At 41.0% G+C, this 27,669-nt stretch overlaps 2 protein-coding genes across 2 annotated transcripts; one reads left to right on the top strand and one right to left on the bottom strand.

Moving 5' to 3' along the window:
* Positions 1–2,396: 2,396 nt before the first annotated feature.
* Positions 2,397–20,683, bottom strand: slc39a1 (solute carrier family 39 member 1). Its single transcript, XM_060941078.1, has 4 exons — positions 20,332–20,683; positions 14,525–14,649; positions 10,073–10,375; positions 2,397–4,772 (listed from the first exon to the last, which is right to left on the bottom strand). Exons 1-4 carry the CDS (start codon positions 20,444–20,446, stop codon positions 4,419–4,421), a joined length of 897 nt encoding a protein of 298 aa, XP_060797061.1. The 5' UTR covers positions 20,447–20,683; the 3' UTR covers positions 2,397–4,418.
* Positions 20,684–21,027: 344 nt separating this feature from the next.
* On the top strand, positions 21,028–24,310 carry LOC132898989 (zinc transporter ZIP1-like). Its single transcript, XM_060940649.1, has 2 exons — positions 21,028–21,054; positions 23,957–24,310. Exons 1-2 carry the CDS (start codon positions 21,028–21,030, stop codon positions 24,308–24,310), a joined length of 381 nt encoding a protein of 126 aa, XP_060796632.1.
* Positions 24,311–27,669: the final 3,359 nt, after the last annotated feature.

The following is a 27,669-nucleotide window of genomic DNA, read 5'->3' as shown; positions in this document are numbered from 1 at the left end:
CTTGTTATTATCCCAGGCTGTCGTCCCCCATATTTTCAAATCTTCCACTATCATACCAGTCCCCAAAAGACCAGACACATCCACCCTAAATGACTTCAGGCCAATGGCACTCACATCAGTTGCCATGAAGTGCCTAGAAAAACTAGTCCTCACACACATCAACCACACGATCCCAGACACTGTCGACCCCCTTTGGTTTGCCTACCGCCCCAATCAGTCAGTGGACAACATGGTAGCAATAGCCCTACACCACACTCTGTAACACCTGGAAAGCAGCAGAACGTATGCCAGGATGCTCTTCCTGGACTACAGTTCTGCCTTCAATACCATCCGCCCGGGCAAGCTGATTGAGAAGCTTACAGACCTTGGCGTCCCAACTCCCACCTGCAACTGGATTCTGGACTTCCTGACAGAAAGACCACAGGTGGTGAGAATGGGAGGACAGGTGTCTGTTGAGCTCACAGTCAGCACAGGATCCCCACAGGGCTGCTGCCTTAGCCCCAAACTCTTCACCCTGTACACCCATGACAACACCTTCATCATCAAATATGCTGTTGACACCACTATCCTGGGGTTCATCAAGGGGAGAGACGAGTCAGGGTATAGGACCCTGGTAAACAACATTCTTGTCTACAGAGAGGAGAACGACCTCATCCTCAACACAGACAAGACCAAAGAAATAATACTGGACTTCAGGAAGAATCCTCCTCCTCTACAGCCTCTCATCATCAAAGGGACTGAGGTGGAGAGGGCCGACAGCTACAGATTCCTGGGACTGCAGGTTACATCTGACCTGAGCTGGACTCTTAACACCACAGCCACAGTGAAAAAAGCCCAGCATAGGCTTTATTTCATCAGGCTGCTCAGGAAAGCTGGTCTGAACCATTGCCCTCTCACCCTGGCCTACAGAGGACTGATAGAGAGCATCCTCACTGCAGGCATCACCATCTGGTATGGTAACACCACACAAGCAGAGAGGAAGGCTCTGGAAAGAGTCATAAAGACTGTGGAGAGGATCATAGGGACAAAACTTCCTTCCATAGACTATGTATGTGCAGCACTGTCGGAAAAGAGCAGAGGGAATTATCAGAGACTCACTCTCTCACCCAGCTCACTCTCTGCTCAGACACAAACACTGCACGTACAACCTGAGACGCAGCAGATCAGACAGCATCATCACTCACAGAACACGGTTTTTCAACAGCTTCTTCCCTGCCACAGTCAGACTGATGGCAAAACAAAATTATTGAATAAGTGTAACAATAACCATTACTACCTCACTTCACTTGTCATATGCAAGATGTGATATACTATTATCTGTGAAACAGGATTATGTGTCATATACCCTTTGATAAATGTGCAATATTTTAACTGTGCAATATCCCCACATAACTTTCATTCCCCTCCCAAAATGTGCAATATTTTCATATAACTTTCCCCTCTTTTAATAATCCAGGAACAGCACTCAGGACTAGCCTTTATTTTATTACTGTTATTTAACATTTGCCCTCTCCTTCTGTTTAATATTTGTATTTAAAATTTTGAGTATAACTTTTTTCTTCCCCCCAACATATAGTATAGTGTTTCTATATTTTATATTTTTATTATAGTTTTATTTTCTAATCTGTTGACTGAGAGAGCCCTGCACAAAAATTCCAATGTGTCTGAACTGTTGGTTTATGCACAAACGGCAAATAAAAAAACCTTGACCTTGACTCGCACCTGTTCTTCGTGATTCAGCTCATCAGTCTCTGTATACTGTACACAAATGTTTAAAACCTCCACCACTGCTGGGCCTGATACTATAGTGGTACTACACTCTACCATGTCAGTGTCCACATGTATAACAACTGAACAGCAGTCCAGTCCACTGGTGGTCTCTTTACATTGTTGTGTTGGGTACGGCGTGGCCAACAAATTGTCTATAGCAAGAGCCGAGCTACAGTCTGTAATGATATACTGTACCTACAAAAAGCCGACAAGGTCTGTACATACACAGCATGGACAGCAACTCCAGCCATTCTGGTTTGTTTGTGTTCCTTGTGAAATCTTGTATGAAATACCAGTGAATATGTTCCATATTCTTAATGCTAAACTACTGAAAAGAAGAGATTCTCATGTAATTGTTTTAGACTGGAGTCAGTAATAAGACGTCAATCACAATTAGGAAATGTGGTCTAAATCAAATCTAACATGACCTACTAAGTGCAGAATCATCACTTTAAACCCAACACTGCGCACTTAGTCATCCGAGTCATGATGAGTCACTGCTTAGGCGTGTCAATCTGTGTCTCTTCTATAATATTTCTAAACACTAACAGCACTTTTTTTCCCCCACAGTCTGTTGAAAAATAAGGAACACATGACGAGCATAAATACTCTTCATCTGTCACATCTTTCATTACAATGGATTTATTTATCATGTATAGCACAACAAAACTATTTCCATCAAATTTTTTCTTGTACCAATGAATAGCATGTATGGATTATAAAACAAAGGCACCGCAGTGATACAGCAAGGTGTTTACAGCAACCTTTTACATCAGTCTTTTGTGTGTGTGTGTGTGTGTGTGTGTGTGTGTGTGTGTGTGTGTGTGTCAGTCATGTTGGGATTCTGAACTCCGCTGACTTAACGATATAGTGCGCAATGCAAACAGTACAACATACAAGTCCATCTGTGTTTCTTTTGAGCTTCAAGTCTTTAACAACATTCTTATGACGCAAACTTTAAGAATGCAAGCTCAACATCTTTTTTCAACTTTTGCAGAACACATTTCTGTGCAAAATGTGGTACCTTTTAAGTCAGTTATTCTTATACTGCTGTCCAAATGGGACATATTTTATGCCAGGACTGCAAACACTGCGCGCAAAAAAAAAAACACTGGGGGGATTTAAAAAAAGAAAAAAAAAAAAAAACCTCACTGCCAACCAAAACTGCCTTTTCAGTATTGGAACACAGGGATGTTATATTAAAGGAATTAAATTAAAAAGATAAATTAAATTAAAATTTAATTAAAATTAAATTATATTAAAAGAAGTTTTTTTTAGCCTGGGCCCTATTTTCCCCCATCTCTTGGATCCAAATATTTACTGGGGACGAAAATGATTGAACTCTATCTAGTAATGAGTTGAGAATGCTTAGAACTGTTTTTTGAGGTTTTCAAAATGGATCTTTTGCATGTTGTCACACGTGTTGTCATCAGATAAATATTTACACATGACTTTGGAAACAATGCAGACGGAAATGGAAATTCTGCACAAACTCTGTGTGACTTCTCCTTTCGTAACCATCAGAAAACAGCCTCATGTGATAATACAGGCGCTGAATGGGGCGCTGTGTCAGAAACTGGAAAAAGAGAAAGCTAAAACAAATGACTTTAGAAACAGTCAGTCATTTTCTACAGTTTCTTTGCAGCTATTGAGGCAAACAGACACAGGTGCATTTCTGTATGGATCCTTTCCACATTGTCAGATATTTATAACAACATTATGAGCCTGTCAGTGGCGAAAACAAGTGGTTTACTTTGACGCAGATGATTGCCCTGTAGGATTATACTGTACATCCGTTTTGCAGTTGCCGGTTATTGCATTCTCAATACTGGACTGTTTTCAATGGTTTTTGTCCCTGGTAAATCTTTGGAACCAAAGGGAGAGAGGGTCCTCATTGCAGCCTGTAGGACGGAGCAGGGCGAGATGTGTGCGGAGCAAGATGTCACTCACTTACCATATAAGGACAATTACAGGATATACCCAAACCCTAATCATAACCTTTGTACATCATAACCCCCATATATAGTAAGTGTGTGACATCTTGCTCCGCCCATCTCCCCACCTTACGCCATCCCGCACGCTGCAGTGAGGGCTACTTACAAAGGATTGTGAAAACTCGGCCCAGGTTAAAAAAACAACAAACAACCCACAGGTTTCCTTTAACTCTTTCACAATCAAAACATGATGCAGGAATACTGCAATAACCAGTAATCAGCCCAATAATGTGTGATTGGCAATTAAAATAAATAATTCTTGAAAATAGCTAAAGATGATAAAATAAAATCCTGAGATGAAAAAAAAAAAAAAGTTCTGTGAATGAAAATCTTACATTAGGCTCAAATACCGAAAAGAGTCAGTTAACATTCAAATGCCACTTTTGCTAAAAACAAATAAAGCCTTTCATTCGGCATCACTGCCAAATGTATCGAACTGTGCACGCTTGTATGGCTCTTGATTATTATTTTGTTATTGTAAGATACACAACTCAATTTAAAGCAAGCCCATTTAAAAAATGTCTGTTGCAATTCATGAAAATAAAAAAAATCTTAAATGGGTTAGTCAGTTAAAAACAAAATTCTTTGCTTTTTTTTTTTTAACTTGTTCCTTAATGTCCCATATAAATCCCTGTGATCTCCCTGAGAAGTATGTTAACCCAGGAAGCACAGAGCGGCCATGAGAGAGAATCCGATTAAGATGAAGAGCACTTTGAGAAGCTGTCGCTCCGGGGAGTTGAGCTCATGAGGGAGGATTTCCAGAAATGTGATGTAAATGAATGTTCCTGCTGCCAGGCCTTCCAGCACAGCCTGGATAAATGCTCCCATCCGTAGCTGAGCTTCACTCACCCCGATGCCGACAGCGATGCCCATTGGCGACATTATGGAAAAAACAAGGATGTAGATGATGACCCAAATGGGTCGGATAGCACTCTGCATCAGCTTTACCGAGAGGCTGAAGACAATGATGCTCTTGTGGACCAAGATGGCAATGCAGATCTCCATCACCTGGACAAGATTTAAAAAAACAAAACCCTGTAAGATAAGCATGTTTGCCTTTTCTGCAACCACTGTAACTTGACATATGTGGTACAGCTACAAACTAACTGAAAACAAGCAGGGTAAAAGTCCACATCAAGCACAGGATCAAGCTGCAAAAGTGAAAGGTTTTCACTTCATCTAACAGGTTCCTGAATTTCTGCAGGTCAGCATAAGATTTAAAACAAAAAACAAAACAAAAAAAAAAACATGTGGAGCAGTAACTAGCATTAAATGCTGTTCAAGCAGAAAAATACTTCAAGCCAACACAATTCAAGGCTTAAGCAAGTTCATAGTTTGTTAATGATACCAATTTACCAACTTGAGGGTTGAAAATAAGTTGAAAACCTAAAAACAAGTTATTATGGTGATAAATAATTAAATTGTAAATAAAACTGCAGTAAATCTATGAACCTTGTCCAAGACCATCCAGTTACTTTGTGTAATTGCTTCATTGCAATATGGGTTGTTTTACAATCAGGGTACGCAAGCTAAAAATCACATTTAACACTTATCTTCAATATCAAAAGGCTTGACTAAATAAACTTGGTTGTTTATTGTAGCCCTGTGATAGCTCTATTTACCATGCAAAAAAAAAATGTGGTGATAACGTTATTTTTGGTGAATGTATGGCAATACATGTCATATTTAGCAAAATTACTCGTGTCATTTAGAAAAAGTGCTTTTTTGACCACAGGTAGCTCCAAAAGGGATGCACTTAAATCATTCTTTATACCATAAAACAAATATTTGGTTCCATATCATTGGAAACATAGTTAAGTTTTCATGTTGAATGCCAGTAAGTTTTCAGACTATTTTGATCAAATTAGTATTAGTATTCTCTCGAGCAACGGTGGAAATATCTCCGCGACACCCTCTATAACAGTGCCAAGGATACCATTGGCTTCCAAAAGTGCAATCACCGTGACTGGTTTGACAAGAACAACCCCACCATCAGAAACCTTCTGAATCAAAAACAAGCGGCCTTCCAAGCTGTCCTCAGCAATGATATACGCGAGAACCGAGCCCGCTACAGCCAAGCGAGAAGCACCTGTCAGAGAGAGCTCTGGCGCCTTCAAAACCAGTGGTGGCTGGACCGTGCTAAAGAAATTGAACAACATGCTGAAAGACACGACTCTAGAGTCTTCTTCCAGTCTGTTAAGTTCGCCTACCAACGACGCCAAAGCGGTATCAGTCCTATAAACGATTCTCAGGGCAACCGGCTTACGGAAAAGGAAGATATACTAGCTCGCTGGAAAGAACACTTCAGTGTTTTATTGAACCAGTCAGGAACAGCCAATGCCTCCGTCCTTGATGCAATCCCCCAGGAAGAAATTCTTGATGAACTGGCAGCTCCACCAACCGTTGAAGAGGTTAAGTCAGCCCTTGACCGCCTGGCTAACAACAAAGCTCCAGGCTCGGATTGCATTCCATCGGAGGTCTTGAAAGCAGGCGGAAAACCCCTCCTCTCAGAACTCTGGACCCTCTTCCTTGCCATCTGGGAAGAGGAGAAGGTACCCCAAGACCTGAAAAACGGTATCATAGTTACGATCTTCAAGAAGCACTGTCGCTTCGACTGCGGCAACTACCGCGGCATTATGCTGTTATCTGTCACTGGCAAGTTATTCGCCCGTGTCATCCTTGACAGAATATGGCCCTGCATAGAAAAATACATCCCCGAAGCCCAATGTAGCTTCAGAGGTGGGCGGTCAACTAGCGATATGATGTTCGCCCTCTGCCAGCTCCTGGAAAAGTGTAGGGAGCAACACCAGGAACTGCACGCAGTCTTTGTGGACTTAGTAAAGGCATTTGACACGGTTAGCAGACCTCTTATGTGGGCTCTACTTACGTAAGAAAATCGGAATCCCCTCTAAGGTAGTTAACATCATCCAGAGTTTCCACAACGGTATGGAGGCAAGAGCAATGATCGGCGGAGAACTCACCGAACCATTCCCGGTAACAAATGGCCTGCGACAAGGATGTATTTTAGCTCCTACTCTGTTCATCCTTCTCTTCTCCTTTGTCCTGCGCAACGCCCATAAAGACATCCTTGACTTCGGCGTTGACATCAAGCATAAGCTCGACGGTGATCTGTTCAATCTCCAGAGACCCAAGGCAAAGTCCATACCATCTACGCGCCTCGAGGATTTTCTGTATGCCGATGATGCTGCTCTGACCACCAAAACCTGTGAATCCCTACAAGAAGGCGTCACAGCCCTGAACAACGCATGCGTGTCCTGGGGCCTAACGATCAGCAAACTAAAGACCGAAGTGTGAGGAGCCAACCGCAATCACGATCGAGGGTACGCAACTAAAGCGCGCACACCTTTACATACCTAGGAGGAAACCTGTCCGACGACGCAAGTCTTGACCCTGAGATCCAGCGCCGAGTGAGTCGCGGTGCAGCTGCGTTTAACGGCTTAAGAACTAGGTGCTTTGACAGAAGAGGCCTATCTTTGGCAACTAAGGTGACCGTTTATAAAGCCATAGTCCTCCCCTCGCTCCTATATGGATCTGAAACATGGCCCACTCTTGCCCATCATATATGCCGCTTGGAAGTCTTCCACCAAAGGTCACTCCGACAGTTCATGAACATCAAGTGGTGGCTTCGCGTCACCAACACGGAGATCCTTGAGCGTGCCAACTGCTCTTTCATTGAAAGCATGATCCGTAGTAGCAGACTTCGATGGCTTGGCCATGTATCCCGAATGGACAACTCCAGGATTCCTAAGCAACTTCTATTCGGCGAGCTGAAGCTTGGTAAACGCAACAGGGGACGCCCTCGCAAGCGCTGGAAGGACTGCATTAAAGAAGACCTTCGCGCCTTCCAAATGGATTTAAAGACTTGGTATGAGGACGCCCAGGACCGCTGCCTGTGGAGGTGTGCCCTCCATTCTGGGTCGGAAACCTGCGAGCTTAGGCTCAGAGAACGAGCCGCAGAGCGACGAATAAGGAGGCACCACAGGGCTACAGGTCCCCCATCATCATAATTGACAGGGATCTTAAGTAAGTAAGTAAGTAAGTAAGTATGTAATTGTGTCAAAAAAAAGTCCTCTCCGAGACAGCTAATTTTTCAATATAAAATAACATATCTAAAATCATTATTTTCATCCTAAAATGTGGTCAAGATGTTGGGACATAAATATTAGAGACAACTAACACAAAGCTTACAGCCTTATATTTAAAAGCACTATGGAAGCAGTGGATTCTGAACTGTCAAAAAAACGTCCTCTCCGAGAATCACTTCATTTGTTTCTCCCAGCCCTGCTTAAAGCTACACTTAATCTTCTTTATCTTATAGCAGATTACACAAAACTACCATACACATGTCAAAAAATTACCTGAAATCTGTTCTTTAACTTGTCCTTCACTTAAAAACTGGTACAAGAACCAGTTTGAATCAGTTTGAATTTTGGACCCCTGTGACACAAACTTTGTACCCTGATTGTAAAACAACCCATATGTCATTATCTAATATGTCAACTTTGTATAAATACACAGGTGATTATAGAAGTTGCATGCGCTGATTGGTTGAGAAATTCTGTCTATTTCTCGATAATCAGCTCAAGCGACTCGGCAGAATGGCTGCCAATCGCTTCGTCGCTGTAAGTGAGGAAGAATTACAAATTATGAAAAAAAAATTGCTGTTTTTAAAAGATTTAAAGATGCTATGAAGTTTGGTCTAAAATTATTCAAAGGTACGGTGGAATTGAGATTTATTTTATTTATTTCAAAACAAAGCATTTTATGTGAGTCGGCGTAGATAAGTGACAAGACTGCGCCGCGCATTTATTACATTTGCATGCCGCTTTTGAAGTCTGAGATAAATTTTTTGTTTAAATACGATTCAATTCTTTTTAAATAATCACCTGTGTATTTGTACTAAAACAAGTTACCGCCTCAGACTCAGTGAATATTGGTGAATAACAACCTTGACTTTGTTTCGGTCATCATTCACCAATATTCACTTTGCCTTCAGCGAATAATCGTTAAATGTAATATGCCAGTTTGATATAATGTAGGTTCAGGAAGCTTGCCACAAAATTACTCATCATCATAGCAGCACATACATACAACGTGAATTAGGTGATTTTACCTTAATTATCGGTGTATACTTTACATGAAATTCTTAAAGCAGCTACAAAGTCGTCAGCAATTTTTTCTTCTTTTTTTTGTTCAGAGCTTAGCGCTTCCTAATTTTGATAAAAATTAAAAGGGCAAGTGAACACAAGCAGAAAGCGGAGTGTCAGTGGATATGTCTGTATTACAGAAGCAACTCATCTTCTTGAATTTCTGACTCCAAAGCCTAAGATAAGGCAACAGTCCACTGTTAACCGGAGTGTAGAGTCTGCATCAGAAACATATCCTCATGCTAGTATAAAAACGTCAGGATCTTTGAATGCTTTAAAACTAAAACCCTGTTTTGGAGAGGAGCTTTCAAATTTAAATAATAATAAAAACGTTTCATTATTAAACATCCAATCTAATGGATTTCTTGGTCAACTACATAGACAAAAAAAAAATTAAAACCTACACTCCATTTTCTAAAATTATAGAACGGTACATTAAAGCATACAGGATTTGGGGGAAGATTTTCAGCGTGTATTATATTTAAATAATATTGGCTGGCTTTTTTTCGTGGTATATCAGACAAATTCCATTCAGCTAGCATGATACTGAACGAGTCAAAGACGAGTTTAATATCATGCTAGCTGAATGGAATATATCTGCTATACCACGAAAAAAAGCCAGACATTATTATTATACATACACATTCCTTTCGGGTGTTCAATGCGTCTTTCTCTTTCAAAATTCTCTCAAAATCTTCCATATTTAATGAAGCAAACCTGGCAGCCATGTTTGTTTACAAATGGTCACAGCCACTCACTAGCGTGGAAATTTTACATCTCCGACGTGTGACGTCATGTTGTCTTGACAACCATGCAATACCGTAAACCACTTTCAACACTCGTTCTCCATTGGGTAGAGCGACGTAATACAGGTAGGATAAGCGATATGCTAACAATATTGCATGCTCTGAAACCCGCTAGAAGGGAACAGAATACATGTTTTTATTCCATCGAAAAAAATGTCCCGTATGTATAATAATTTGGAATATCTTGTCCTGAATATAAATTGTCATGACATTACATACAGGAATGTACTTGAAATCCATAAAAGTTCAACTCTTTTGTACACATCCCTGGCCATCCTGGACTCATGTTTGACACCTGCAGTGTAAAAGTCAGCGCTCAGTTCAAAGTCTTTACCTTTGTGTCCGTCGTTTGCAAGCCGATGGCCAAACCCTCGAACATGGAGTGCAGCGAGAGAGACAGGAAGAGCATGAACGAGCGGAAAGATGAATGCGCCTGCATGTCCATATGGACATGGTGGCTGCCACTCTCCATGTCGTTTCTGGAGTGGTGTGCATGAGAGTGGCTGTGACCTGGAGATGGGAGCAGAGGAGCCGTTTCCTCACCTCCTCTTCTACTACAGCTAAGGACCAGCCTCTCGAGGATGAGAACGAGGAAGAAGCCACATGCCATGATGAACTCGGCCACAGGATAGTCAACCTGTTGAGATTAGAAGAATTCATTTGGGATTTAATCTTCTTCTTCTGTTTTTTTTTTTTTACTTAGAAATTATTTTCCTGTGCATTGCGCTCATACATATTTAAGTATTGCATTTATTGTATTTTATTTGTTATATACAGTACCAGTCAAACGTTTGAACACACCAACTCATAGCTGTATTTTGACCATTTGCTACATTGGAGAAAAACACTGAAGGCATCAAAACTATGTAATAACATATGGAACATATATGGAATTATGTAGTTAACAAAAAAAAAAAAAGTGTTCAGCAAAGTATTTCATATTTTAGATTCTTCAAAGTAGCCAGCATTTACCTTGATGACGCTTTGCACACTATTGCCATTATCTTAACCAGCTTCATGAGGTAGTCACCTGGAATGCTTTTCGATTAGCAAGTGTGCCTCGTCAAAAGTTAATTAGTGCAATTTCTTGCCTTTTTAATGCGTTTGAGATCAAACAGTAAATAGTAAATAAAAACATACAGGAAATAGCCCAATTCCACAACTGTAGTAATCCATATTATGTCAGGAACCGCTCAACTAATAAAAAGAAATGACATCCGTCATTACTTTAGCACATGAAATGTCTCTCATCTCATCTCATCTCATCTCATCTCATCTCAGGGATGAGAGTGGGTGGTCACCAAAAAAGCAGAAAACAAGATGGCACCCAAAGCCGGGGGTCTGGGAGGGATACCCCCCCAGGAAAATGTTGAAAAATAAGGCCTTACAAACCACTTTTCCTGCAATCTGAGCTGTAGTAGATAAAAAATCTGTTGTCTTTTTTATATATTTACATGAAAATATGTTTCAAATCAATAGTAGTATTGTTTGAATTCAAAATAAAATCACATTCTACATTCAAGGGTATGGTTATAATTTATGATCAACAAAAATGACAAACTAAATTCACATTAAACATAAGTTTTATTAATTATCAAAATGTTCATATATTAAATAAAATTTCTTAGGGAGAAAAGGTCAGTCACCCTATGTCCTCATTAGTTGTATATGATTTCAAAGTCGGGCGGCACGGTGGTGTAGTGGTTAGCGCTGTCGCCTCACAGCAAGAAGGTCCGGGTTCGAGCCCTGTGGCCGGCGAGGGCCTTTCTGTGCGGAGTTTGCATGTTCTCCCCATGTCCGCGTGGGTTTCCTCCGGGTGCTCCGGTTTCCCCCACAGTCCAAAGACATGCAGGTTAGGTTAACTGGTGACTCTAAATTGACCGTAGGTGTGAGTGTGAGTGTGAATGGTTGTCTGTGTGTCGGCCCTGTGATGACCTGGCGACTTGTCCAGGGTGTACCCCGTCTTTCGCCCGTAGTCAGCTGGGATAGGCTCCAGCTTGCCTGCGACCCTGTAGAAGGATAAAGCAGCGAGAGATAATGAGATGAGATTTCAAAGTCTTTTGAAATATTTAAGTTTTCAAAACTGTCAGCATTAATTCAGATTTACTGACCATCATATACATGTTCAATGTATTAAATCAAACGAATGCTAAGTTTATGGGATAATGTCTATGTACACTTTATACAATTATTTATAGTTCACAGTCACTTCTCATTTTCATTTAATCATTTCGACTTCTTCTTCAGCCTTTTGGCCAAAGACAAAAGCTTGTCAGTCCTCTCTCTGTTTTTTATACCAGCATCGATTTCACGTACCTTCGCTTCGTCTCGCTTGTCAATTGTATTCGGCATTTTGAGTTAAAAAGCCGATACGAAAGAGAAACGTATTTTTGAAGCGCAGCAACGATGAACATGTGCAAGTTTCGATAAAATAGAACAGATGCGGGTACTTTTGTAAGAACTGTTATGACTGGCTTTTGTTCTCTCCCACACTCTTGTAAGAACTGTTATGATTGGCTATCGTGCTCTCACCAGCGATGTTTTGGCCAATTACATTGTAGATAACACGTATTCTACCACGAGACTTAGCGAGACTAAAGATGGCGAAAATGTAAACATGTAACATCGTCGTACGCTTGAGTATCACGAAGGAACATACCCCAACCCCCCTCAATGAAAAAAAAAATCTCAACGGATTTGGCATAACATCGATTTTTGCTCAGAAAAAGCGGAAATCCGCCGAAAAGCGGAAAACTCTCATCCCTGTTATCTCTAGCCGCTTTATCCTGTTCTACAGGGTCGCACGCAAACTGGAGCCTATCCCAGCTGACTGCGGGTGAAAGGCGGGGTACACCCTGGTCATCAAGTCGCCAGGTCATCACAGGGCTGACACATAGACACAGACAACCATTCACACTCACATTCACACCTACGGTCAATTTAGAGTCACCAGTTAACCTAACCTGCATGTCTTTGGACTGTGGGGGAAACCGGAGCACCCGGAGGAAACCCACGCGGACACGGGGAGAACATGCAAACTCCACACAGAAAGGCCCTCGTCAGCCACGGGACTCAAACCCGGATCTTCTTGCTGTGAGGCAGCAGTGCTAACCACTACACCACCGTGCCGCCCCACATGAAATGTCTTTTAATTAATAAAAATAAAGAAAAACCAGTGAATTAGAATGCATATCCAAATCTTTGGCTGGTACTGTACATTATGAATCTACACTACCTGGCCAAAAAAGTCACTGTTTGGATTTAAATAAGCAAATACATAAAAGAGCCTTTGATTGGATAATTACTGCAGTGATTAATATGTTTCAGCTGCCAACAATTCGTTTAACTCTAATTGACGCAGTGAGTAGCTTCTCATTTCTTTAATAACCGTATTGGAAGACGTATCCTGTGTTCATGTGTTTCAGAAGAGTCAAATTATTGGCCTACATCAAGCAAAGAAAACAACTAAGAAGATGGTGAAATGACTGGAATTGGGTTAAGAACTGTCCAACACATTATTAAAACCTGGAAAGATAGCGATGAACCATCAACTTTGCAGAAGAAACGTGGTTGGAAAAAGATCTTGACTGACCATGATCAGAGATCACTTAAATGCTTGGTGAAGTCGAATCGCAAAAAATCAACAAGCAGAACTCACGGCTACGTTTCAAAGTGAAATTAACAGCACTTCCACACTCACAATGTGACAAGAACTCACAGGATTGGTATTAAACAGCTGTGTGGCTATAAGAAAACTACTTGTTATTGAGGCTAATCGGAAGAAAAGGCTTCAATTTGCTAGAGAGCATAAAGATTGGACTCTGGAGCAATGAAAAAAGGGCATATGGTCTGATGAGTCCAGATTTACCCTATTCCTGAGTGATGGGTGTGTCAAGGTACAAAGGGCAGTACAAGCGATGCACTCATTATGCATAGTGGCCACTGTACAAACCTCTGGAGGCATTGTTGTGATCTGGGGTTGCTTCAATTGGTCAGATCTAAGCGTGGCAACATTACGTGGCAATAAAATGAAGTCAGCTGACCACCTGAAGGTACTGAATGACCAGGTTATCACATCAATGGATTTTTTCTTCACTGATCATAAAGGCGTATTCCAGGATCACAATGCTAGGATTCATCAGGCTCAAACTGTGAAAGAGTGGTTCACGGAGCATAAGGAATCACAGGCTCCTGACCTTAAGCCCACTGAAAGTGTTTGGGATGTGCTGGAGAAGACTTTATAGAGTGGTTCGACTCTCCTGTCATCAATCCAAGATCTCGGCAAAAAATTAATTACAACTCTGGACAGAAATAAACGTTGTGACATTATATTGTTCGCTGAGCTGGCTGGCTGGGACATGTCATCAGACTTTTGCCAGGAAGATTTGCCGGCCAAGTTCTCCAATTGAACCCCCATGGGCAGCGGCAGAGGGGATGAACTGGTGTCAGACGGTCAAGAGGGACCTCTGGTCAGTTGGCAAAGGGATGGAGAGATGCGTTGCGGCTAGCCACAGACAGAAACAGCTGGACAACTTTGGCCGTCTCATGCGTTTTAAGACGCAGGCGCGCCTAAGTCTTCGTAAGTCATTATATAACATTATCAAAACAACGCCATGGTGAATATGCGCTGGAATAAAAGCTAAAGGCGGTCCAACAAAATATTAGTATGATGTTTTTTTGGCCAGGCAGTGTATAAATAAACTCTCCATTCAATCCAGAAAGAGCAAAATACATTTTTCAGACCCTAATGGGAACAATGACCAATTCAAACCCCAAGCAAACTTACATTTATGTCTCGTAGCTGCTCACTTATATCAGACAGATAATCTGGGATAATGTCCAAGAGACAGGCAGCGAGGAACACTCCTCCTGCAAAGCAGCTGATTAAACTCAGTACTGTCCTGTGGATTTCTGGAAAAGATGCAAAACAACAAGAGTCACTGATATTGATTAGAAACGTTTCTGACACTCATTGGGTGATAAACATATCTGTTTAGTCAAGCCTTTTGTTAATGGTGTTTATGAGGTAAAGGAGTAGATCTGGAGGGTCCTCAGACATAGAGTGTTTTGGTAAACTGGGATGTATGGATGCTGTCAGTCCCCACTCGCTTGCTCACTCGAGTTTGTTGACGGTGCAGTGGCTGGCTGCTTTATGTCCCGGGGCTCCCTCATGCCTGTGTTACCTTCTGGCTCTCTCCTTTTAGTTATGCTGTCATAGTTAGTTGCCGGAGTCCCTGCTTGTACTCGGTGCAATATGTATACTGTTCCTACTTATTCAGGTGACATTGGGCATACCTAACCACCTGTGTTTTCTTTCTCTCCCCCCCCACCCCAAATCTGTCCCTCTGAGTTACATGGAGTCAACAGGAAATCTTTTGGTGGAGACGGTGGGGACCTCGACTGGCTATCGTAGCCTGCAGGGAATCGGCCGTCAGACATTCTGTCGCATGTCCCAGACCCGGTTAAATGTAACTGAATTGTCTTGGCCAGGCCTAACGGTCCCATCTGCATCTCATCATTGCTGAGGAGTGTGCTCCCATCACCCAATCAAGCATCCAGCCAGAGCAGGTCATGATATATTTTTTACCATATTAACATGCCATTGTGCGTCATGCCTGATGTAAAGACTCTCGTCTCTGCGAGCCTACCACACAGATTTAATACTTGTCATTTTTAGGGCATACCTAACAACGTGTTTTCTTTCTCTCCCCCCCGCCCCCCCATCTGTCCCTCTGAGTTACATATTGATCCTGGGATTGAGATGCTGGCCTCTTCTGCCCCTCGGACCTTTTTGATCCATCCTGGTGCCCTGTGTCTGGTCGGAGTTTTATCGCCCCACTCCTGTGAAGGACGGCCCCATGAGGACAGTTGAGGGTTATACCTGTTAAAACTGTTAATATTATAGTCAGGCTGTCTGTTGTTGCCCAAATGAGGATGGGTTCCCTTTTGAGTCTGGTTCCTCTCGAGGTTTCTTCCTCATGTCGTCTGAGGGAGTTTTTCCTTGCCACCGTCGCCACAGGCTTGCTCATTGGGGATAGATTAGGGATAAAATTAGCTCATGTTTTAAGTCGTTCAAATTCTGTAAAGCTGCTTTGCGACAATGTTTATTGTTAAAAGCGCTGTACAAATAAACTTGATTTGATTTGATTTGATAATGGAGCTGCATATCATTGGTCCTTCTTCAATTACTTATTATCTAACATCTAAGAAGTGGTGATATCTGCAAAAAAAAAAGAGCAAAAATGAAAGTGCAAACAATCATTCTGTGAAATAATTACGCAAGCATTGATGGTAGGTCATGAAATTATGGGATATGGGAGAATGAGAATAGGAAGGAGAATGTTATAAGAATGTATAACTTGATTGGACAATGTGTGCTTGGTGCATCTATTTTTAGCTTCTCCTCCAAATGCATTTTGCGAGAAAAGGGATGACGCCGGAGTAAATAATTCACCTCATTCAACACGTGACTGTTTAATGCACGCGGTCTAAATCACTGCTGATGGGTCAGTGAAGTGGGCTGAAAAATATTACCCCAAAGTGAGATCAAATCTAGATCTAGGTGATGTGTCACTAAGTGTAATCATCTGAGATGAGCGTCACTGACAGGCTCCAGGAATCTACAGTCTGAGAAACCCTCCCCAGAGTTATATCTTCTTACCCTTCTGTGTATTTTTTTAATCAATCACTGGATGTGCTGCAGTGCTTCATTCCACAAAATCAGATAATCCACCTTAGGACATTTGCTAACAGAAAATAATCTGATGTCGACACCAAAGATGAAACCTTATTATCTCGCCCAGGACGGAGTCCACCAGGGGGTGAGGTATTGTTTTTGGTCGGGTTTCTTTGTTTTTTTGTTAGCAACATTACGGGAAAACAGCTAGACCAATCTTCATGAAACTTTCAGGATAGATGGACATTGGTCTCAAATAGAACCGTCAACATTTTGAAGGTCATCCGGTCAAGGTCAACATATCTGTACAAAACTGAGCAGCGCGCGATGTGAAACTAAGTTTCTTTCAACTAAATAATGGCCAGGGTTCCCGCTGGCACTCGTCACACTTGTCACTGACAAACATAATCCATCAGTGATGAAGAGAAAATTACTGGCAGTCATCACAGTGACTAACGTGTGTCATCATTATCATAAGTCATCTTTTATAGAAATCCCTCCATTTGCTGAAATCCAACCCCACTGAAGAGACTTTGGGAAGCCAGAGTGTAAACAACGAGCGCGTGCTTGTGACCAATAAAAATCGACTACACATAATTACCACATGAGCGCCAAGCTTTTGACCAATCACAGCGCGCCTTAATCGGCCTGGTGTGGGGGTGCGTGAACCAAACAGTGGCGCAGTCTAAACTGACGATTTTTTTTTCTTGCCAGCTTCTTCAAGCACTGAAGATGATTTAAAGGAACAGTCCACCGTACTTCCATAATGAAATATGCTCTTATCTGAATTGAGACGAGCTGCTCCGTACCTGTCTGAGCTTTGCGCGACCTCCCAGTCAGTCAGACGCAGTCAGACGCGCTGTCACTCCTGTTAGCAATGTAGCTAGGCTCAGCATGGCCAATGGTATTTTTTGGGGCTGTAGTTAGATGCGACCAAACTCTTCCACGCTTTTCCTGTTTACATAGGTTTATATGACCAGTGATATGAAACAAGTTCAGTTACACAAATTGAAACGTAGCGATTTTCTATGCTATGGAAAGTCTGCACTATAATGACAGGCGTACTAACACCTTCTGCGCGCTTCGGCAGCGCATTGATACGGAGCTCAGATATCATTGCGCTGCTGAAGCGCGCAGAAGGTGTTAGTACGCCTGTCATTATAGTGCGGACTTTCCATAGCATAGAAAATCGCCACGTTTCAATTTGTGTAACTGAACTTGTTTCATATCACTGGTCATATAAACCTATGTAAACAGGAAAAACGTGGAAGAGTTTGGTCGCATCTAACTACAGCCCCAAAAAATACCATTGGCCATACTGAGCCTAGCTACATTGCTAACAGGAGTGACAGCGCGTCTGACTGCGTCTGACTGACTGGGAGGTCGCTCAAAGCTCGGACAGGTACGGAGCAGCTCGTCTCAATTCAGATAAGAGCATATTTCATTATGGAAGTACGGTGGACTGTTCCTTTAAGGGCCGAAACAGTCACAGGAGAGGCACACTCAGAGCCCTGACCGTCCCAGAGCACATCGGGGAGCGTCAGTAATACAGGGGTCGGTTAAAAAAAAAAAAAAACACAAAAAACATCGCTAAACTGAAAGTGCTGTCAGCCGGCAGCGACCTAAGGGAGCCTTGCCCGGTAGCACTTATGATGAATATGAAGAAAGATATCGCGAAAAAAAATAGGTATCCTATGGGTACATGTGGCTACTGCTTATAAATAAAATTGTTTTTCTGATACAGTAAATATATATATATATATATATATATATATATATATATATATATACACTCTATGAGGCAGTAGCCACAAAAATGAAGCGTAATCCAACAACTGACCTGGATGTCATCTGGGATTTTGAATGTTGTAATATAATAATGTAGCTTAGAATGTGTGTCTTTGTGATCCTAAAGGAGAGAGTTGCGAGCGAGAAATTATATTTTTATTAAACTGACGATTAATTTTACAAGTGACATTAAGTCAGTGGACACGTGCCTCAGTTTCCTGAGACATTATGGGTGTTGATGATGATGATGATGATAATAAAAAAGACTCAGAAACTGAAGTGAATGACACATTTAAAAAGAGCAGTGCAAAAATCAGTGATAAAGATGTCATAACTTGTGAATGTGTGTAGGTGATGATATTTCTTGTAAAGTTAGATATAACCTCGCCAGTCTATCTATGCCAATCACCCTTAAAAAAATACCAGCCTCAGGAAAACTTGACTGAGCCCCCGGTCTGTTCAATAGCTCGAATAGAAACGGACTTTATTTTTCTGTTTACAATAAATTGGAAATTCCTCCCCAAAAGTTTTGAAACTGTGTCTCAGATAAACCCAATTTTCCATTTTTCTCGCCTATGGGTCACGGTAAAGGGCTTCAGCCTTTTTAACTGTACCCTCCTATTCTCTGCCTCATACCCTTTTATTCCCCTAAACTTTGAGGCCATTGTTACAGAGGGGAAAGTGTGCTCCACTGAGCTCTAGCGCCGGGCCATTTCCAGGAAATAAGAGATTTGGTCATGGCGACAGCGTGTGTATGTCAGCCTCGGTTCGGAGGTTTCAGTTTCGAAAACTGTAAGAGGTAAGAGTAGAATAATATAAAGTACAGACACTTGGTATATTTTACTTGTGTGATTTTTTAAAATTGTTCATTTTTGGATTACGCTTCAATATTGTGGCTACTGCCTCAGAATCAGAAACACTTTTATTGCCAGGTATGCGGACACATACGAGGCATTTGACTCCACTTCACTTAGCTCTCATAGTACAAAACAGATAAAAAAAGCGTATACACAAAACAAACAAACAAGCAAACAACAACAAAATAGGTGCATAGTGCAAAGTAATCCAGGTAAGTCAAGTATGGAATAGTTAAATAAATATAAAGTATACAGTGTGCACAGAATGACGGTATAAGTGTTCCGATATTTTACAAATGATATTACTGATATATGAATCTGGATTTTAGCTGTTCATCATAGAAAGGATTTCCCTTTTGGTGCAATATGGTGCATAGTGCAAAGATGAATAGTAAATTTAAATAAGTATAAATATAAAAGTCACAGTGAGCACAGAATGACAGTATGAGTGTGCAGATATTTTGCAAGTGATATTACTGATATATGAATATGGATTTTAGCTGTTCATCACAGAGACAGCCTGAGGGAAGAAACTGTTCTTGTGTCTGGTTGTTTTTGCATACATATATATGCTATATTTACTGTATGGACATGGGATCAGAAAATTTTATTTATAAGCAGGAGCCACATGCACTCATAGGGTACCTATTTTTTTCCACGATATCTTCCTTCCTGTTCATCATAAGTGCTACCGGGTGGGGTTTGTTTTGCCTGGCAACACTAACATTGATAGGTTTTTTTAATTTATCTGTGAAAAACAGCTCTTTGCCCAGTTTCTACCAGCTGTCCCTGGATGTAAGGTTAGAAACCTCAGTTCTGCTAAAATGATCATATGAGCTTTTACATCTGCAAAAAAAAAAACAGGAACTAGGATGGTGGTTTTTTGTGTGTGTGATCTCACTCATCAGCATGGCATGATCATGGGACTAGTGGGTATTGAGTAAATTACGTCTAAAAACAACAACACAGATTGAAATCAAGCCTGGAAGATAAAGAGACCATTCAAGAACAAATAACACTTATTTAGGCTTAGAAAGGAATTTCCGTATTATTGATCCACTGCAGTCAATAGATCACAGGCAGTGGAAAGGGGTTTTCTGATAACATTCAGAAATCTAATCACCCATAATCACTGTTTGCACTCACAATGATCCAAGAACATGCAGACATAAATTTGATTCACAGGTCAGAATCAGGAGTTTCCAGAATCATTCTGACACACAGATGCATACACGAGCTCATTTCAGTACAAATAATAAATCAGGTACTTACCTGTTCCACCAGTTTCTCGGAAAAATTTCATCCGAGCAGGAAAGAACCCACAAATCAGAGTAAGAGCTAATACACCAAACAGGGCCAGTATTTTAATCTTTAATAAATACTCCATCCGGACTGAGATCTCAGTACTACCAATATGTAAACAAACACGGTAGAACTAAACTACATTAAAAAATATCTTTAAAAAATATTTCTCAAACATTAGCCAGTTTTCTGGCACCGGTACATCTTTATAAATATCATCAGAGTGTATATGTCTCATAAAAAGAGCTAAAAGTCATTCAAACAGCTCATATTCAGTTCTGTTTAACCAGCTACTAAGTCCATGCTGTCCAAGACATTGCCCTTAGCTCCGCCCACTGACGTTCCCAACTGCATATTACACTTCCTACTTCCGCTTTCCGCGGCGCTATGGTAACTTGCGTACTAACTAGTAGGATTAGTATAATAAGTACGCAAATGAATTTTTTTTTTGTCTGTAGCATGCAAATTATTTACACGTTTACAGATTAGGTTTATATATTGATTATAAATCAAAGTCTTAGAGAGTGATTTGGATTTGGGACTTGAGTGAATAAGCGGATCCATACTCATTACTTAATAACTACATAGTCATCGTTTCTATAAGTGCAGTACCCGATTTGTCCAGCAGGGGGAGTTCAGGATTCAGAAATCGCATGGAAAAAGCACATGACTAGTCTTGTGATTGATAATCAGGTGTGTTCATCAAGCCATCTCTTTTTTTTTTTATGGCTGAGTGTACTGGTAAAGTCTTCGGTAAAGTAATTTCTGTAAATGATTGAAAAATATAAATGAAGTTACTGAGAAATCTTTATGGATTGCTCTTGGGGCTTCCTCCTCTGAAGGAATAATGCCACAGTTCTCATCTCATTATCTCTAGCCGCTTTATCCTGTTCTACAGGGTCGCAGGCAAGCTGGAGCCTATCCCAGCTGACTACGGGCGAAAGGCGGGGTACACCCTGGACAAGTCGCCAGGTCATCACAGGGCTGACACATAGACACAGACAACCATTCACACTCACACCTACGGTCAATTTAGAGTCACCAGTTAACCTAACCTGCATGTCTTTGGACTGTGGGGGAAACCGGAGCACCCGGAGGAAACCCACGTGGACACGGGGAGAACATGCAAACTCCACACAGAAAGGCCCTCACCGGCCCCAGGGCTCGAACCCAGGACCTTCTTGCTGTGAGGCGACAGCGCTAACCATTACACCACCGTGCTGCCGCCACAGTTCTGATTAATTCCAAAATCTTTCAAAACACAAATTTGGTCTGTTGTTTTTGTTTGTTTGTTTGCTTTTCCTCTGAAGGAATAATGCCACAGATCTGACTGATTCCAAAATCTTTCAAAACACAAATTTGGTCTATTGTTTTTGTTTGTTTGTTTGCTTGCTTTTCCTCTGAAGGAATAATGCCACAGTTCTGATTGATTGATTCCAAAATCTTTCAAGACACAAATTTGGTCTATTTTTGTTTGCTTGCTTGCTTGCTTGCTTTTCCTCTGAAGGAATAATGCCACAGTTCTGATTAATTCCAAAATCTTTCAAAACACAAATTTGGTCTATTGTTTTTGTTTGTTTGTTTGTTTGCTTGCTTTTTCTCTGAAGGAATATGCCACAGTTCTGATTGATTCCAAAATCTTTCAAAACACAAATTTGGTCTATTGTTTTTGTTTGTTTGCTTACTTTTCCTCTGAAGGAATATGCCACAGTTCTGATTGATTGATTCCAAAATCTTTCAAGACACAAATTTGGTCTATTTTTGTTTTTGTTTGCTTGTTTGCTTACTTGCTTGCTTTTCCTCTGAAGGAATAATGCCACAGTTCTGATTGATTCCAAAATCTTTCAAAACACAAATTTGGTCTATTGTTTTTGTTTGTTTGTTTGTTTGTTTGTTTGTTTGTTTGTTTGTTTGCTTACTTTTCCTCTGAAGGAATAATGCCACAGATCTGATTGATTCCAAAATCTTTCAAAACACAAATTTGTTTGTTTGTTTGTATTCATCTGTGTGTTCTCTGTAACTTTCCTTTGTTTTCTAGTTCAGGTTATGACATTGTCAATAAATGTATTCATCCTTTCAGATGTTTGACATTATGCTAAGTAATAAAAAGTAATGTACAATACTGTGTAAAAGTCTTAGGCACATGCAAAGAAATGATGTACAGCAAAGATACCTTCAAGAAGAGATAAAAATAAATGTTTCTACATTAAAAAAAGAGCAGTAAACAGGAATAAACGAAACAAAGGCAGTTTTTGTTGTGATGACCTTTTGCTTAAAAATAAATAGTCGGCTCAGGTACAGTGTGTGCAGTTTTAAAGGAAATTACAGTATCTGGTAAGGTTTACTGAGCATTTTGCAGAACCAGCCACAGTTCTTATTTTTGCAGCAAAACCCAGCAGCCTTTATTCATTCATTCATTCATTCATTTATTTATTGTCTCTGACATATTTTGTTTTCTTTACCGACACACAAACATTTTTTTCCCTAACGTTTAATTTTCTGCTGAAAAACTAATGTTTGTAAGTTTTAAAATGTTTTTGTAATGACTCCATAATGTAGAAGTCATATGATAAAAATCTATAACAAGGTTTGTACAAAAAAAAGATTGCCTAAGAATTTTGCACAATACTGAATCAGAATTATGTTTATTGGCCAAGTATGTTGACACGCAAAAGGGATTTGATTCTGGCAGCTGGTGCCTCTTTACTGATGCAGAAAAAGAAGAAGGAAAAAAGTGTGAATATGTATGTGTAAATTATGTATATGTAATGAACAATATCGACATTACACAATATATCTCATCTCATTATCTCTAGCTGCTTTATCCTGTTCTACAGGGTCGCAGGCAAGCTGGAGCCTATCCCAGCTGACTACGGGCGAAAGGCGGGGTACACCCTGGACAAGTCACCAGGTCATCACAGGGCTGACACATAGACACAGACAACCATTCACACTCACATTCACACCTACGGTCAATTTAGAGTCACCAGTTAACCTAACCTGCATGTCTTTGGACTGTGGGGGAAACCGGAGCACCCGGAGGAAACCCACGCGGACACGGGGAGAACATGCAAACTCCACACAGAAAGGCCCTCGCCGGCCACGGGGCTCGAACCCGGACCTTCTTGCTGTGAGGCGACAGCGCTAACCACTACACCACCGTTCCACCCATTGTAGTTTTATTTACAATTTAATTATTTATCACCATAATAACTTGTTTTTAGGTTTTCAACTTATTTTCAACCCTCAAGTTGGTAAATTGGTATCGTTAACAAACTATGAACTTGCTTAAGCCTTGAATTGTGTTGGCTTAACGTATTTTTCTGCTTGAACAGCATTTAATGCTAGTTACTGCTCCACATGTTTTTGTTTTTTTTTGTTTTAAATCTTATGCTGACCTGCAGAAATTCAGGAACCTGTTAGATGAAGTGAAAACCTTTCACTTTTGCAGCTTGATCCTGTGCTTGATGTGGACTTTTACCCTGCTTGTTTTCAGTTAGTTTGTAGCTGTACCACATATGTCAAGTTACAGTGGTTGCAGAAAAGGCAAACATGCTTATCTTACAGTTTTTTTGTTTTTTTAAATCTTGTCCAGGTGATGGAGATCTGCATTGCCATCTTGGTCCACAAGAGCATCATCGTCTTCAGCCTCTCGGTAAAGCTGATGCAGAGTGCTATCCGACCCATGTGGGTCATCATCTACATCCTTGTTTTTTCCATAATGTCGCCAATGGGCATCGGTGTTGGCATCGGGGTGAGTGAAGCTCAGCTACGGATGGGAGCATTTATCCAGGCTGTGCTGGAAGGCCTGGCAGCAGGAACATTCATTTACATCACATTTCTGGAAATCCTCCCTCATGAGCTCAACTCCCCGGAGCGACAGCTTCTCAAAGTGCTCTTCATCTTAATCAGATTCTCTCTCATGGCTGCTCTGTGCTTCCTGGGTTAACATACTTCTCAGGGAGATCACAGGGATTTATATGGGACATTAAGGAACTCTTAAAAAAAAACCAAAAAAGCAAAGAACTTTATTTTTAACTGACATTTAAGATTTTTTTTATATTTTCATGAATTGCAACAGACTTTTTTTTTAAATGGGCTTGCTTTAAATTGAGTTGTGTATCTTACAATAACAAAATAATCAAGATCCATACAAGCATGCACAGTTCGACACATTTGGCAGTGATGCCGAATGAAAGGCTTTATTTGTTTTAAGCAAAAATGGCATTTGAATGTTAACTGACTCTTTTCGGTATTTGAGCCTAATGTAAGATTTTCATTCACAGAACTTTTTTTTTTCATCTCAGGATTTTATTTTATCATCTTGAGCTATTTTCAAGAATTATTTATTTTAATTGCCAATCAGACATTATTGGGCTGATTACTGGTTATTGCAGTATTCCTGCATCATGTTTTGATTATGAAAGAGTTAAAGGAAACCTGTGTTGTTGTGTGTTTTTTTTTTTTTTAAACCTGGGCCAAGTTTTCACAATCCTTTGTAAGTAGCCCTCACTGCAGCGTGCGGGATGGCGTGAGGTGGGGAGATGGGCGGAGCAAGATGTCGCACACTTACAATATATGGGGGTTATGATGTACAAACATATCTGTTTAGTCAAGCCTTGTGCTAATGGTGTTTATGAGGTAAAGGAGTAGATCTGGAGGGTCCTCAGGCATAGAGTGTTTTGGTAAACTGGGATGTATGGATGCTGTCAGTCCCCACTCGCTTGCTCACTCGAGTTTGTTGACGGTGTAGTGGCTGCTGCTTTATGTCCCGGGGCTCCCTCATGCCTGTGTTACCTTCTGGCTCTCCCCTTTTAGTTATGCTGTCATAGTTAGTTGCCGGAGTCCCTACTTGTACTCAGTGCAATATGTATACTGTTCCTACTTATTCAGGTGACATTGGGCATACCTAACAACCTGTGTCCTCCCCCCCCCCCCAATCTGTCCCTCTGAGTTATATGTCGGTCCTGGGATCTAAATGCTGACCTCTTCTGCTCCTCGGACCTGCCTGATCCATCCTGGTGCCCTGTGTGTGGTTGGGGTCTCATCGCATCGCTCCTGTGGAGGGCAGCCCCATGTGGACAGTTGGGGGTCGAGCCTGGAGGACGCTCTGGACTCTTGCAGTGGTGCTTTTGTGGCTGAGGATTGCAGTTGACTTGCTGACTTTGGGACTGCAGTTGTAATGAACAGTTTTGTGCTTGGGTTTCCGTTGGTGGGGGGTTTATAGCATCAACGAAGCTGACTTTATGTTAGGACTGTTAATGTTATAGTCATGTTGTCTGTTGTTGCCCAGATGGGGATGGGTTCCCTTTTGAGTCTGGTTCCTCTCGAGGTTTCTTCCTCATGTCGTCTGAGGGAGTTTTTCCTTGCCACCGTCGCCACAGGTGTGCTCATTGGGGATAGATTAGGGATAAAATTAGCTCATATTTTAAGTCGTTCAAATTCTGTAAAGCTGCTTTGCGACAATGTTTATTGTTAAAAGCGCTATACAAATAAACTTGACTACAAGGGTTATGATTAGGGTTTGGGTGTATCCTGTAATTGTCCTTATATGGTAAGTGAGTGACCCTCTTGCTCCGCACACATCTCGCCCTGCTCCATCCTACAGGCTGCAGTGAGGACCCTCTCTCTCTTTGGTTCCAAAGATTTACCAGGGACAAAAACCATTGAAAACAGTCCAGTATTGAGAATGCAATAACCGGCAACTGCAAAACGGATGTACAGTATAATCTTACAGGGCAATCATCTGCGTCAAAGTAAACCACTTGTTTTCGCCACTGACAGGCTCATAATGTTATTATAAATATCTGACAATGTGGAAAGGATCCATACAGAAATGCACCTGTGTCTGTTTGCCTCAATAGCTGCAAAGAAACTGTAGAAAATGACTGACTGTTTCTAAAGTCATTTGTTTTAGCTTTCTCTTTTTCCAGTTTCTGACGCTGCTAATTCAGCGCCTGTATTATCACATGAGGCTGTTTTCTGATGGTTACGAAAGGAGAAGTCACACAGAGTTTGTGCAGAATTTCCATTAACGTCTGCATTGTTTCCAAAGTCATGTGTAAATATTTATCTGATGACAACACGTGTGACAACATGCAAAGGATCCATTTTGAAAACCTCAAAAAACAGTTCTAAGCATTCTCAACTCATTACTAGATAGATTTCAATCATTTTTGTCCCCAGTAAATATTTGGATCCAAGAGATGGGGGGAAAATAGGGCCCAGGCTAAAAAAACTTATTTTAATATAATTTAATTTTAATTAAAATGTAATTTTGGGGCAGCACAGTGGTGTAGTGGTTAGCACTGTCGCCTCACAGCAAGAAGGTCCGGGTTCGAGCCCCGTGGCCGACGAGGGCCTTTCTGTGCGGAGTTTGCATGGTGTCTGCGTGGGTTTCCTCCGGGTGCTCCGGTTTCCCCCACAGTCCAAAGACATGCAGGTTAGGTTAACTGGCGACTGGTGTGAATGTGAGTGTGAATGGTTGTCTGTGTCTCTGTGTCAGCCCTGTGATGACCTGGTGACTTGTCCAGGGTGTACCCCGCCTTTCGCCCATAGTCAGCTGGGATAGGCTCCAGCTCGCCTGCAACCCTGTAGAACAGGATAAAGCGGCTAGAGATGATGAGAATGAGATGAAAATTTAATTTAATTCCTTTAATATAACATCCCTGTGTTCCAATACTGAAACGGCAGTTTTGGTTGGCAGTGTTTTTTTTTCTTTTTTGGTTTTTTTTTTAATCCCCCCAGTGTTGGGTTGTGTGTTTTTTTTTTTGCAGTCCTGGCATAAAATATGTCCCATTTGGACAGCAGTATAAGAATAACTGACTTAAAAGGTACCACATTTTGCACAGAAACGTGTTCTGCAAAAGTTGAAAAAAGATGTTGAGCTTGCATTCTTAAAGTTTGCATCATAAGAATGTTGTTAAAGACTTGAAGCTCAAAAGAAACACAGATGGACTTGTATGTTGTACTGTTTGCATTGCGCACTATATCGTTAAGTCAGCGGAGTTCAGAATCCCAACATGACTGACACACACACACACAAAAGACTGATGTAAAAGGTTGCTGTAAACACCTTGCTGTATCACTGCGGTGCCTTTGTTTTATAATCCATACATGCTATTCATTGGCACAAGAAAAAATTTGATGGAAATAGTTTTGTTGTGCTATACATGATAAATAATTCCATTATAATGCAAGATGTGACGGATGAAGAGTATTTATGCTCATCATGTGTTCCTTATTTTTCAACAGACTGTGGGGAAAAAAAGTGCTGTTAGTGTTTGGAAATATTATAGAAGAGACACA

Source organism: Neoarius graeffei, chromosome 15, assembly GCF_027579695.1.
Source record: "Neoarius graeffei isolate fNeoGra1 chromosome 15, fNeoGra1.pri, whole genome shotgun sequence".
In the NCBI taxonomy this organism is placed as follows: Eukaryota; Metazoa; Chordata; class Actinopteri; order Siluriformes; family Ariidae; genus Neoarius; species Neoarius graeffei.
This window is presented reverse-complemented; position numbering and strand designations above follow the sequence as displayed.